The sequence below is a fragment of the Lagopus leucura genome, unplaced genomic scaffold, assembly GCF_019238085.1.
Source record: "Lagopus leucura isolate 7727_CA_CO unplaced genomic scaffold, USGS_WTPT01 Super-Scaffold_100022, whole genome shotgun sequence".
Lineage (NCBI taxonomy): Eukaryota > Metazoa > Chordata > Aves > Galliformes > Phasianidae > Lagopus > Lagopus leucura.
Window position 1 is genome coordinate 3385979 of NW_024962275.1, and position 12931 is coordinate 3398909.

The window sequence follows — 12931 nt, forward strand, 5'->3', positions numbered from 1 at the left end:
ATGCAGCTGCATACAATATTTCTTTTTTTATCTTTATTTTCCTGACGAGTGGTGCTTCTTCACCAGGGGTTTTCCCTTGTAAGCAATGTGCAAGCGAACTGATGCATGGGGTTCAGCAATGCACGAGGGCTTTGGAGCTGAAAACCCAATTGACCAAACCGTTGGGTTGGACGCCAGCCTGTCAAATCCCCAGTCTTGGTTCAGGATGGGAATCAAAAGTAAAGAGCCCTGGCTCTGCTTTTGTAGGAAACCCAAAATTAATTTGTGGGCTTTTGCATTCTGGATCCCAAATCTTCCATAATTGCCTGGATTTGTGAGCCCTGCCCTGAGGTGGGTGCTCTCCTGACACTGAGGTCGGGGTCCTGCACTTGGGGAGTTTGGATTTTGGTGTTCCTAAGCCCACTTCTATCTGCAGGTCTCACCTATGCGTTGCTTTCTTGCAGCAAGTGAAGCTGGAGGAGTTTGGGAGGCCGAAGATAGATGGTGAGCTGAAGGTCCGCTCCATCGTGAACCACACCAAGCAGGACAGGTGAGAGAGCAACAGCTCAGAAATGTGCTGGGTACATTAATCCCTAACAAAAGCACATCCCTGCTAAGGTGACAGCCAGAGGAGCTGGCTTGCAACCGCTGCTCTGTGTTGGAAGTTGTAGGAGTGCACACTGACAGAAAGCACATCAGTGTGAAATCGCAGCAGTCAGAGCTGCCCCAGCTGGGGATGCTCTGCAGAGCTCTCCACGTTCTCCCTCAGAATGGGGACCTCAGTTTGCTTGCTTAACCAGCTTGCTTGTTTGCTTGCTCTGGGCAGGTATTTATTTTTATTTGATAAAGTGGTGATTGTCTGCAAAAGGAAAGGATACAATTATGAGCTGAAAGAAATTATCGAGCTGCTCTTCCACAAGATGACCGATGACCCTATGAACAACAAGGACATTAAGAAGGTAGGTGGAGTGGAGATCAGCTCTGCCAGAGAGCATTTTGGAGCTGCTCTGGCCAGTCCTTGGGTAGCAATGTTCCCAGCAGTCTTTTTAAATAGAAACAGTGCTTGCAAAATGCTGGAACATAAACAGTCAGCTGGCAGGACAGCCTTACAGAGTTGGGAAATGCTTAGGTGTACAGGGCTGGGCTTGATCCTCTGACCTCCATCTGTGCAAAACAGCCCTGGAGAGGATGGGTGGGAGGGAGGAGGGAGAGGAAGGCAAGGGGATGGCAGCCCTGCTGCCAGCTTGCCAAAATCAGTTCGATGAATGCAGCTGCCTCTGAAGGAGCAGCATTTTGCTGGTGTCCAGCTATCAAAGAGGCAGGAACTTGTGTGTAGTTAGATGTTGTATGGATGGGACGCATGACATTGGGTGTGAAAAGCCCATTTTGCCACTTGGATGCTGAAGAAATGCTGCTAGCTTTGTGTTTTAATGCAATATATTTCCTCTTTGCTCTCTAATGCTTTCTAGTCTCATGGAAAAATGGTAAGCAAAGCACGCAGTTTTCTCTCATGTTTTTCTGTGCAGAGTTGTAATGAGACAGGCAGAGCATATGTGTGTTGTGCAGGTCAGGTGTTCCTCTTGGGCTGTCAGTTGTTGTCAGGGGGAGAGATAATGGCTGGGGAGGATCTACTGGAGCAGAAAAATCCCACTTCTCTCATCTGCCACCGTAAAATCCCATTTGGCCATAGTGCACAGTGCAGGGCGGATTCAGGCATCATTAGCTGTGATGTGCTGCAGAGATAGAGTTGTTCTTCCTACTTCCCTACTGTTATCCTTGCAAAGGTGCAGAGAAAAGGGGCAGGGTGCTGAGAGCAGCTCTTGAGAAATGTGAATAAAAGCTCAGGAGCTGCTCAGGTGCTGGGAGTGCAGCGATGCGATCGCTTCTTGTTTCCTCTTGCAGTGGTCGTATGGCTTCTACCTGATCCACCTTCAGGGAAAGCAGGGCTTCCAGTTCTTCTGCAAGACGGAGGAGATGAAGAGGAAGTGGATGGAGCAGTTTGAAATGGCAATGTGAGCACTGGGCACGGGGCGAGGAGCGTTGGGCTGCTGGAGAGCAGCTCTGGTGGCAAAGCTCCCATGGAAAGATGGGACTCTGTGTGAAGGGAGGCAGGGCCCAGCATGAAGTTATCCCCCGAGTGTTTGCCCCAGAGCTTGTTTCCAAACATGGACCGAAATGCAAACAAACACCACGAGTGGCCATGAGCACAGAAGAGGTGATGGGGGCAGGTCAATAATCCCACTCCTTCCTGCAGGTCCAACATAAAGCCAGAAAAAGCCAATGCAAACCACCACAGCTTCCAGATGTACACATTTGAAAAGACCACCAACTGCAAAGCATGCAAGATGTTCCTAAGGTGAGCCACGCACTTCTTGCTGTTCTTCATTTACAAACAGACCGAGGTAGGAGCTGAACTAACACCTTGTGATCTCCTTTTGCACAGAGGAACGTTCTACCAGGGCTATCTCTGCCCAAAATGTGGAGCTGGTGCTCACAAGGAGTGCCTGGAAATCATTCCTCCCTGCAAGATGGGTGAGTTACTTGGCCATGTCAGTAGCTTATGACATTGAGGTTAATGGATGTGAATGATCCCAAAGTTCACCCGCCTAAAGTGCTATCAGCTGCTTGTTAACAGCTAAAGCACATCTGATGATGCTGTCAACTGCCTTCCAGGGCTGCAGCTCATAGTGGTGGGTGGTTTCATAAGCAAATGGGCTGACCAAACCACCAAAAATCAAGGAGAGATCCCTGTCCTCAAACCAACCCAGGCTCTTCTGTGGTGACCCAGCACAGCACTGGTGCTCTGTGCCATGGGGGATTTTCATGGAGCAGCATCAGAGGGGGTGTGAAATCTCAGAGCTTGATGCAAATGAGACATCCATGCCCAATGCTGATCCCCTCCCACCAGGTGTGGAGCTGAGGAGTGACCCCACAACACCCCTCCTTGGTCAGGTGTTGATGCTGCTTTATGGATCCTCGTGGCATCAAGGGAAGCAGAAAATGGGTTTGCTGCCTGGTAAACTAATGGCCTATTTCAACATTTCTCTTGCAGGCTCTTCAGCAGACCAGGTAAGTTGTTTGAGGACCCTTTCCCCACATCCCTCCCTCTGTCCTTGCCTGGTCTGGTGCTCAGCTCATGGTGGGGCACTGGCAGAGGTCTCAGGGGTCCCAGTAATTGGGGGCAGGATGGGAGACCGATGACAAAAAGTGGCCCAGTCTGCATGACACCAGGGGCTTCAGAAGGTGCCAACCCCCAGCAGAGCGAGGGAGGTTTCCTATCCTGATGTTTTCAGATGGGGAGAGCTGGGACTGCTGTGTCCTCATAGGAATTTTTCCTCTCTCTTTGCAGGATTTGCTGAGTGCTGGACCTGGTAAGGGCATTGCTGCGTTGCAAGAGGGCATCTTGATTGCAACTGGAGGTGTCATAGAGGCTTGGGCACATGGGATGTGGGGAGAACTCCTTCTGAAATTGGAAATAAGAGCTGATTGCTGCAGGAATGGGATCCTCCTGTTTCCCAAGGCTTTGGCACTGCCTGTCAATAACTCCCTGCTCAGACAGAGGAGGGCACAGACATCTTCCTGTAATGCAAGCCACGCTCTCCCTGGCAGAGCAGCTTGGTAGTGATGGAACATGCCCATGCCCATGCATGATGCGCTGCCCTCTGGTGGGAACCTGAGTCACTATGGTTGCTGCAACCTCTTTTGTATATTCATTTTATTTTTCTTCACACCAACCTGGTCAGAGTGCTGGGCTGCCCTGCCCGTGTTCTGTCTCGAAGAAGAAGGAACAATTTGTTTTTGTGCTTTTCCTGTCGGAAGGAAAGCCTGGCAAAAAGAAACCGAATCAGATCATTGGTTTGGAAACACAGCACAGCGCTCCTGCTGGGTGGGGAGAGGCAGCTGGCAGCAGAGGTGGGGAAGCAATCTGAAGGCAAACACAGTGGTTGTAGAGCACTGTGGGTAGCTCTGTTTAATGTGTGATTAATTAAAAGACAACTGGACTTTGGCTGCAAACTACTGGGTTGGAGAAGTGCTTTCTGGGCCCCGCTGCAGCCCAGCACAGAGCACATGGTTGCAGGCATTTTGCTGATCCCTTTCATTTTCATGCTTTCTGCCCCAAACACCTGCCTGCTGCTGCCGTTAGATCTGCAGCTCACGGGACAAAGAACAGCAGGAGGTGGGAGGTTATTGTCATTTTGCTTTTCTTTAGCAGGGATGAAACTGCTTTGCATCTCCCCCAGGTCCTAAAATGGTTGCAGTGCAGAACTACCACGGGAACCCCGCGCCGCCTGGCAAGCCAGTGCTGACATTCCAAATTGGAGATGTGATTGAGCTGCTGAGGGGAGACCCCGACTCGCCTTGGTGGGAGGTGAGGGCCCTTCCCTCAGAGAGCTGCTGGCACGTTTTAAGCCACTGTCATCTGCGTTGTCCCTTTGTCACATCTTCTGTAGCGCGGGGTTGGGCTGCACGGTGCTTGGGAGCTGCATTAGGGTTTGTCCTCATCCATACACTGCTCCTCTGTGCACCTCGCTGATCCCCAGCTCTGTGCTCTGCAGGGGCGGCTGCTGCAGACCAAGAAGTCAGGTTACTTCCCCAGCTCGTCCGTAAAGCCCTGCCCCGTGGATGCCAGGGTATGTGTGTGGCTGTGGGTCGGTTGAAAGGGATTCCTGCTTCATTCCAGGGGGCATGAGATGCCCTGGAGGGCCCTCGGCTCTCCCCAGTCCTTTTTTACTACACGCAGCAGTGCTGTCAGCTTACTTCCCAATTAAAAAAGGCTTAAATAAATGAAAAAAGCGCAGCACATTCATCCACAGCTATTTGGGGGGGGGGGGGGGAGGCTGAGGGAGAAGCACTCAACCCTGCCCTGCACCCCCAGATCTGGTGGCTCTGAAGCTGCCTGGCAGAGCCCCTCCCATGGATAGGAGCACCTCGTTAGGTGCTGGGCAGTAATGAGCAGTGCTCTCTTTGCAGCCTCCCAACAGTCGTCCACCGTCACGGGAGATCGACTACACGGTGTACCCATGGTGAGTCGCACCGAGATGTGTCAGCTTTGGTTTTAATTGTTGCTTTGTCATCAACCTGTGCCAACACAGAGCTGTGAGTGCACCTTGGTGTCCAGGCATTGAAATCCACAGTGTCTGTGGGGATTTCATCGTTGAGAAAATGACTTGGGAAGGGAAGATGTAATTTCTGCCTTGGCAGGAGAGGTTGTGCTTCCATTTCCTCTCGCCTCCTCCTGCTGGCACCATCCAGGGTTTCAAGTTCACGAGTCTAAATTACTGTGAGTCTAAGTTATTCCAGCTCCCATTGAAGCCTCCTTCCTCTGGGGACCAATTCCCAGCCAGTGGGGTTTTCTAGGAGCCCTGGAAACATGAGGGACTTAGAACCAGAGAACCATTTGAGTCAGAAGGATCCTTTAAAGGTCACCTAGTGCTATGCCCTACAGTGAACAGGGACACCTACAGCTCCTTCATGGTGCTCAAGGTCCATCCTGACCTCAGCCTGTCCTCACAGGGGGTGTTCCATTCCTTGGAATGCCCTTCAAACTGCATTGCCCATTACTCTTTATTCAGTGGCAGTGGCTGATTCTGCCTCTGAAGGACTGGATCTGTTTCTCTACTTCCCCAACCTTCTCACCTTTAATAATTAAGAGAGATATGCACCTTTTTGCCTAAAATACGCCAGTGCTTGAAGGAAGCTGAATCCTAGCTCACAAATGCCCTGGGGAGGCAGCTGGCCCCGGGATGCTCAGCCTCTGTGGCTCAGGTTTGCAGGGAACATGGAGCGGCAGCAGACGGACAACCTGCTGAAGGCCCACGTCAGCGGCACCTACCTGATCCGTGAGCGGCCAGCCGAGGCTGAGCGCTTTGCCATCAGCATCAAGTGAGTGCATCCTCATGGGGCGCACGGATCGTGACCCCAGGAGCACCAGCACACCTTTTGCTGAGCGTCTTTGCGTCCGGTCTTAGGTTCAATGAAGAAGTGAAGCACATCAAGGTGGTGGAGAAGGACAACTGGATCCACATCACGGAAGCCAAGAAGTTTGAAAGCTTGTTGGTATGTCCTTGAAGCCCTTTGGGAGCACGGCAGGCTGATGCCAATCCTGCAGAGCATCTCCCAGCCACGGCCCCCGTGTGCTTTGCAGGAGTTGGTGGAATACTACCAGAACCATTCGCTGAAGGAGAGTTTCAAGCAGCTGGACACGACGCTCAAGTACCCGTACAAGTCACGGGAACGCTCTACCTCCAGGACCTTCACCCGCTCTCCAGGTAGGACCCATCTCAGCCTCATTACTGCGTTTCCAATGGGAAACCTCACCCGTTCTGTGGAGCGTGGGCTCGGTCTGAGCGGGGATTTGCAGCCTCCCAGCAGCTCTTTGCTGCCTTCCCCCGTCACGCTGCCCCACTGTGCTCAGCAGAGATTTGCTGAAGTGCGGAGAAATGTGTGGCAGCTTTGGTTGGGTGCATTCAGGCTGTCCTGCCCACTTCAGCTTGTGTGTGTGGGGGTCTGGTTGCAGTGTCTCTGGTGGGGTTTGAATCCCACAGGGACTCCTTTAATGGGGCTGATGGGGGAAATGGAAAACCGGAGCTTAAAAGCAAAAAAAAAAAGAAGGAAATCAGAGCAAATGGAGAGCAAAATCTGTGCTGTTGCAAAGCATTTGGTTTTGTCTCAAAGGCCGGGAGCAGAAATTGGAGGGAAAAAAAATTGTTTAAAACCTTTTCCATGATAAATTATAAAAATGCTACCGATGGAAAACAGTTCTTGAAAGTTGATCAGACATCTTTTCCATTTGTGCACACCCCTGTGCCCTGGGCAGTGGCTGCACCTGCCATGGCTGCCCCAGTCCTGAGCATGTGACCTCTGCATGCCCTGCCCTGTATTTCCCCATTGGCTTTTACAACGTTGTGCATTACGATTTTCTTTTATTTTAATTTCCTTTTTAATGCGTGTTCTGCATCTTTCTGTTTCTCTCTTAACCTCTTTGCAGCCTCCTGCGCTTCCTACAACTTTTCTTTTCTCAGTCCTCAGGGCCTCAACTTTTCTTCTCAGAGCTCCTCCAGTCCCTTCTGGTCAGGTACCCCATGGAGAGACCCACAGCATCCCCAGCTTGAAAGCCATCACAGTGGGACCTGCGTGGTCCCTGCTGTCCCTTCTGCACCCACAGGCAGCTCTGAGGGCCCTGGCCATGCCCTGCCGGTGGCTCAGCCTGGAAACAAGTGAATAAATCATGGCTTTGCAAAAAGCAAATGCTCTCCCTAAAAATCAAAGCAGGAGTTTTTTGGATTGATTGGAACTGTTGCTATTGAGAAAGGGTGCTTAAATCAGTGACAAACTCTGTCGCATTGGGATCTCATGATGTACTTCAAGCTCGACTTGCTCATCCCATGTGTTTCACCAAAGGAACATTGGCATCACACCAACTTCCAGCCTGGTTGTCCTTGCTGGCTAAGGAGAACATCTCAGTGTCCAGCAGTTTTTGAGCTCTGGGATCTCAGCCTGCTCAGGAGGACTGTGCTAAAGGGGATGGGAAACCTGGGTTGTGTGTCTGGGGCTCAGGCTCCCCACAGTGGAGTTCTGGTTTTAAATGCATTGCAGACCAGTGTCTTCCTCCCTGTTTACAAGGGTTCAGAGCAAAAATGTGTCCTTTTTATGCTATTATTTGCCAGCATTTTCTTTTTGCTGGACAGGGAAAGCCATCTGCTGAGCCACGTGTGTTTTCCCCTAAAGCTGTTGTTTGAGCACACAACTTTTCAGGGTATCAGGACATAACAGGGAATTTGGGATCCTTTAAGTGCACACAAACTGTGACTCTGTGCTGAAATGGGCTCTGAGCAAGCTCCTGATAAAAGAGCTCAAAGCTGTTGTGGTTCTTGCTCCATTCTCCAGCCTGGTGGGGATGGATGATTGCACGCTGTGTGTCCGCCTCTCCTCCATCGCCATCCTCATCTCCTTCCACCCCAACAGCTGGAAATCTGGGCAAAGCTTTTCCTCAAGCTTAGTTCAACCTTGGTTTGCAAAATTAAAAAAAAATAATAATAAAAATGAATTAACACTCAAAAATCCCAGGACAAAAAGGACATTTGATCAAAACCCATTTCTTAAAGGTTCTAATTATTTTTTTCTTCTCATTTTGCAAACACCACAAAAAGAACCTTTCCCCCCCCCGCTTGCCCAGGAGCACCCTGCAGTGATGTGGACTGTCCTGGACCTCTCTCCCTCTCCTCCAGCCCATCCCCACTGCTCCTCTGTGTGCAGTTCTCCAGCAGTCTCCTCCCCATGCCCTGCACTTCCCTGCACGGAGCAATGGAGATGCACTGCTCAACATCTCTCAGAGAATCCAGTCCCAGTTTTGAGGTGGTTCAAACACAAGCTGACTTGCCAAACACCTTTTGGCACGGTGGTCCCATCAGGAGTTATAAATGAGGGAAAGGAAATTTTTCCATGATTCCACCATGAATAATTGTTGATTCCTTTGAAATCTTTCCTTTTGCCACCGCCTTCCCTTCTCACCAAATTGCCCCAGCAATGGGTCACAGCCCCTCCTGGGCAGCCATGCGGCTGTCCCAGCTCTGACCACGGGGCTCTATGACCCCAAGAGGAACCACTTCACCCCTGACCACCCCATTTCACATGAGACCAGAGCTGATGCAGGTCACGGCGTTGCAATGGGAGCCAGCGCCGTGGTGGAAAACCCAGGTTGAACCCCGTGGAGCTTTCCCCAGGCTTCAGCTGCTCCATGTGGTGGGGGCCAGTCCCAACACTTCACTTTGTCCCCCTGCAGTGTTCACCCCACGGGTCATAGGGACGGCAGTGGCACGCTACAACTTTGCAGCACGGGACATGCGGGAGCTGTCGCTGCGGGAGGGCGATGTGGTGAAGATCTACAGCAGGATCGGCGGCGACCAGGGCTGGTGGAAGGGGGAAACCAACGGGAGGGTACGTGCACTTGGTGTCCCATCCCCTGTGCAATTGGTGTCCCATCTCCTTCCTACCACGTGGTCCATATCATGTCCAGATCTCTTCCTTAAGCTTGCATGCAAGGAAATTAATCATAGAATGATAGAATTGTTAATGTACTAATGTCCAACTGTTGACCCATTCCCACCATGCCCACTAAATGTGTGGTTCTGTGATTGGAAGCCTCAGTGGTCTGGGGGAAAGCAGCAAGCTGATGGCTTGCTCAGATGTCCCCTAGGGTTTGCAGCACTTGGGACACATTCCTGATCCCTTCTTTATTGCAGCTACAGACTGAGGCAGTGTACAGTTGCTCTGAGTCACTGTGCAAATTTTGGTAGCAGCTGCATCTAAGAACTGCGTCACCTCCCCATCACTGCCACATGGCTGGGTCAGATAACTCAGCATGTGGTGACAGAGGAGCAGTCCCAGAGGTGGGACAGGAGCTCCCTGCTGCTCCCCACCGCTCAGCTCTCCATCTTCCCTCAGGTCGGCTGGTTTCCCTCGACGTACGTGGAAGAAGAGGGGGTGCAATGATGCTGGGGATGCCTCATGGAAAGTCATCGAGTGCCCGGAGCGATCCGCTGCAGACCACACGCTGCTCCCCCAGCAGCCCGGCCCCACGCCTGCCAGCAATGCCGGGAGCACCACCGCTCTCCCCAGACTCTTTAGTAAATCCATTCCTCTGTACAGCATGTGTGTGTGCGTCGGGATGCCTCCAGCCCCGGCCCTGTTCTGTCTGTAGAAGATTCGTGGTCTGTCGGATGACGTTTGTGCGGCGACTGCTCCTGGGAGAGCCGCGCTCCCCTGAATGGACAGAGCGGAGGGACTCTGCGTGGTGCCCCCCAGGGGGGTATCCGGACCTTATTTTTCCTAGAAGTGTTTTCAAATGGTGTGGCTGAAAGCCTGGGCTGTGCCCGGGGGTTCAGAGGTGAGCATGCAGGGCTCGGGATAGGGACCGTGGCTGCATCATGTTGGGATGCACCTTGGGACCAGGGATGGAGCTGCTCATCCCTGAGGGATGACAGCTGTGAGCTGGGGAGCACAGCTGGACCACGGACACGGGAGAGAAAAAAGCCCTGTGGGCATCCCGAGCCCCTTTCCTCACTTCCCCCCCCAGACCCTACTGCTGTGCTGGGGGTGCATGGGGCAGCCCAGGACACTGGGTGAGCTGCTGGTGTTGCAGGGCTGGAGGTGTGCCTTGCCACGTGTGAGTTTTGGAGGTCACAGGGGCACAGGTCCCGGCGGAGGAGCAGATGGGAGAATGGATTGAGCACCTCAGCGAGGTCCATTTTTCTGCAGCCATACGTGTCCCACCTCACTGAGCTCAGTGGGGCGAACCCACATGAGTAAGGGCTATGGTATGAAGTCCTGATTTATCTCAAGACATTGTGAAAGCATCTCTTCTTCTCCAGCTGTGTGCACTTTTGGGGGCCGAGAGCATTGCCCCCTCTTCTTCCCACAGGCTGTTACCGCTGCTGCTGTCAAGGAAAGGTCCGTCTGTCTGTGCATTGCCACTTTGTCCTGAGTTCCATCCATCCCAGTCTGTTCTTCCCACACTGCAGCCTGTAACGCATAGGCAGAGCTGCTGTTTGGAGAGCTGGGCTGGCATCTTCTGCTGGGCGCTGCCTTTGCCACCCAGCTCCAGAATTTCCTTCCAAAGTGCTGTTTTGAACAAATACATGTGTGTGCGTCTGTGTGTGTTTGTAGCGAGGAATGACTTTCCTATCTCTGAGCCTTGAGAAATGCCCTCCTGTCTCTGTGCATAAGTGGCATTTGGAGCTGCTGCTGTGCCCGAAGCTGTCCCTGGCACGGTGTAAAAGCAGCCCTGGGAGACACCAGCACCGTGCAGTGCTGTGTCCCAGCCTTGCTGTCAGCAGAGCTTGAGGGATTACATGGGAGAGCCTGGGGATCCCATTGGAAAGGGCAGTGTGTTCACTTGGGAACACGGCTGTGTTGCTCAGTGAGAAGCCCAGGGCCAGATCAGTGTGCTGCCCAGGGCTCTGGATAGGGCTGGGAATGTGTTGGGTTCCTTGGGCTCACCACAGCAGTGCCCAGCAGGGTGAGGGGGCACAGTGCAGGGCTCGGGGCTTTAGCAAGGTACTGTTTGGTGCTAACCTCTTCCAGGCCAGCTATTGGTGCTTAGTATGGGATGTGTCCAAGGGGTCCTGTTTGCTAAAGGAGCTGAATGGTTCGTGCTCTGCAAGGGAAAAAAATTGGGCTGCAGCAAATGAGGAGCAGGCAGTGCCCTGCTGCAGCGTGAAGGGCCTTGCTCAGATTTCCCCAATTTTGGTGTGCCTGAGAGCACATCTAAGGTGGGCGAGACACACACAGACAAGAGAACAACTGATGGCCGAAGGTCTGCCTCAGATGCTATTAAAGCCCTATGCAACCCCCCCCCTCCCATCTGGGATGGATTCCCTGTGCCTGCACTGGGTGCATCCCCCTCAGAAGGGCACGGTGTTCCCCCTGCAGAAGGTGCGTGTGTGACATCTCCTGCACAGCCCCCCAGGTCCAACCCCCCCAGCAAGGTCTCCCTCTCGTGTTTACTGTTGTAAGAAACTTGTTTTAAAAAAAAAAAAAAAGAAAAAAGAAAAAAAAAGAAAAAAAAAAGATGTTTTTCGTTTGTAAGTAATTATTCAGCCATTTGCCACGATATATATCTGTGAATAAGAAGGAAAATGTGTTTGTTTGTTTGTTTGTTTTTTATGATGGCGAGAAAATTGTATATATATTTTAGTTCGTCGCGGACGTTCAGAATTGCAATGGGATACGTTGGAAAATAATATGTAAATTCCTTGGGTTTTTCCTTTGCACTGCACTAACGGGGGTCGAACGGGCTCGGGTGGAGGGGTCCAAAGGTAAAACTGTTTGTTTATGGGATAGGTTCTAGCTGGCAATTTGGAAATCATTTGAAGTAGCTTGTAATGCTGGAATAGAATCTTTAGCTGCTACTTAGAAACCCTTTTGCATGTGGTTCTTCCAGACCTTTTTAAGTTACAATACATCCAAGTAAATCCCACGATGAAAACAAAAAAAAAAAACCCAACAAAAATAAAGTGTAATTTTGCTGATAGCTCCTTTTATATTTTTTTTTTTTGGCAGCTGTGGTTTTTATCACCAGTAAAACCCACACGAGAGGGATGGGGTTTGTGTTGGGCTTCTGTGGGGTATAGTGGGGATGGATCCTTCCTGATGGTCGGTGTTCACACCCCACCCAGAACTGCATTGCTCAGCTGATCCCATCCTGCAGCCTCAGACCCAACGGGGCTCAGCCAGGGCAGCTCCCAGCAGCTGTTCCTCTGCAGCTGCCCCTCTCCCATTGGGGTGGCTGAGAAGGGAGCGGGTGATTTTTCACAGCTTCCATTCATTTCTTTGGATCACGTTCCCAAATCCCACCCGGCTCTACATGCAGTGGCATTTTCCAGAGCGATGAAATAAAAACCACAGCCCTGCTTACAAATTGCCCCAGGTGTTTTTGGAGGGAGGGGAAGCTTCCACCCCAGGGATGCTACTGTGAGCTGCCCTACTACTGAATTAATAATGTTTTTCCCTGCTCTTCTGGCTGGGGTTAGAAGGATGCAGCTCAGCTGGGTGTCACCTTGGCTGAGCTGCAGACCCCTGCCTGGCACAAACCGTATCCCTGTTGGTGCCATTCAGTCTCAGGGAAGCTCTCCAGCACACACCACGTATGAAATGCTGATCTCTGTGATCTGAGCACTGTTCTGCCAGCAGAAACCCACAGCACAGCACTGGAGCATGGAACAGGTGAGTGCCAAACTGCATTCACGCCACCTCCTTGCTGGGGACACCCCTGGCAGCACTTGGTGACGTGCAGCCCTGCAGCGTGGTGGAAGTGGGTTCCCAGCAGATCCATGTGGCTTCATGTGACTCCCCGAGAGTGTGCACAGATAAAGGAGGCATTATTCACCATGCCAGGCCTGTGCCATGTGCTGTAACCAGACCAGGAGCAGCCTTCCCCAAGGCATTAACAGGA

The 12931-nt window shown here is 51.8% G+C and overlaps 1 protein-coding gene across 3 annotated transcripts in view; it reads left to right on the forward strand.

The window, feature by feature from the left end:
• The window catches only part of VAV2 (vav guanine nucleotide exchange factor 2), a 99673-nt gene extending 87663 nt beyond the window's left edge, over positions 1-12010 (forward strand). The window contains exons 13-27 of one of the 3 annotated variants that reach the window (XM_042878788.1): positions 444-529; positions 806-938; positions 1882-1991; positions 2234-2335; positions 2423-2511; positions 3032-3048; positions 3329-3350; positions 4221-4348; positions 4536-4610; positions 4951-5003; positions 5746-5862; positions 5949-6036; positions 6125-6248; positions 8762-8916; positions 9424-12010. In XM_042878788.1, the coding sequence (XP_042734722.1) occupies positions 444-529; positions 806-938; positions 1882-1991; positions 2234-2335; positions 2423-2511; positions 3032-3048; positions 3329-3350; positions 4221-4348; positions 4536-4610; positions 4951-5003; positions 5746-5862; positions 5949-6036; positions 6125-6248; positions 8762-8916; positions 9424-9471 (1347 nt within the window). In that variant the 3' untranslated portion in view covers positions 9472-12010. Of the gene's footprint in view, positions 1-443; positions 530-805; positions 939-1881; positions 1992-2233; positions 2336-2422; positions 2512-3031; positions 3049-3328; positions 3351-4220; positions 4349-4535; positions 4611-4950; positions 5004-5745; positions 5863-5948; positions 6037-6124; positions 6249-6967; positions 7243-8761; positions 8917-9423 lie in introns of those variants that run through there. The other 2 variants (XM_042878787.1, XM_042878789.1) reach the window with 2 other exon arrangements.
• The last annotated feature ends 921 nt before the right edge of the window (positions 12011-12931 follow it).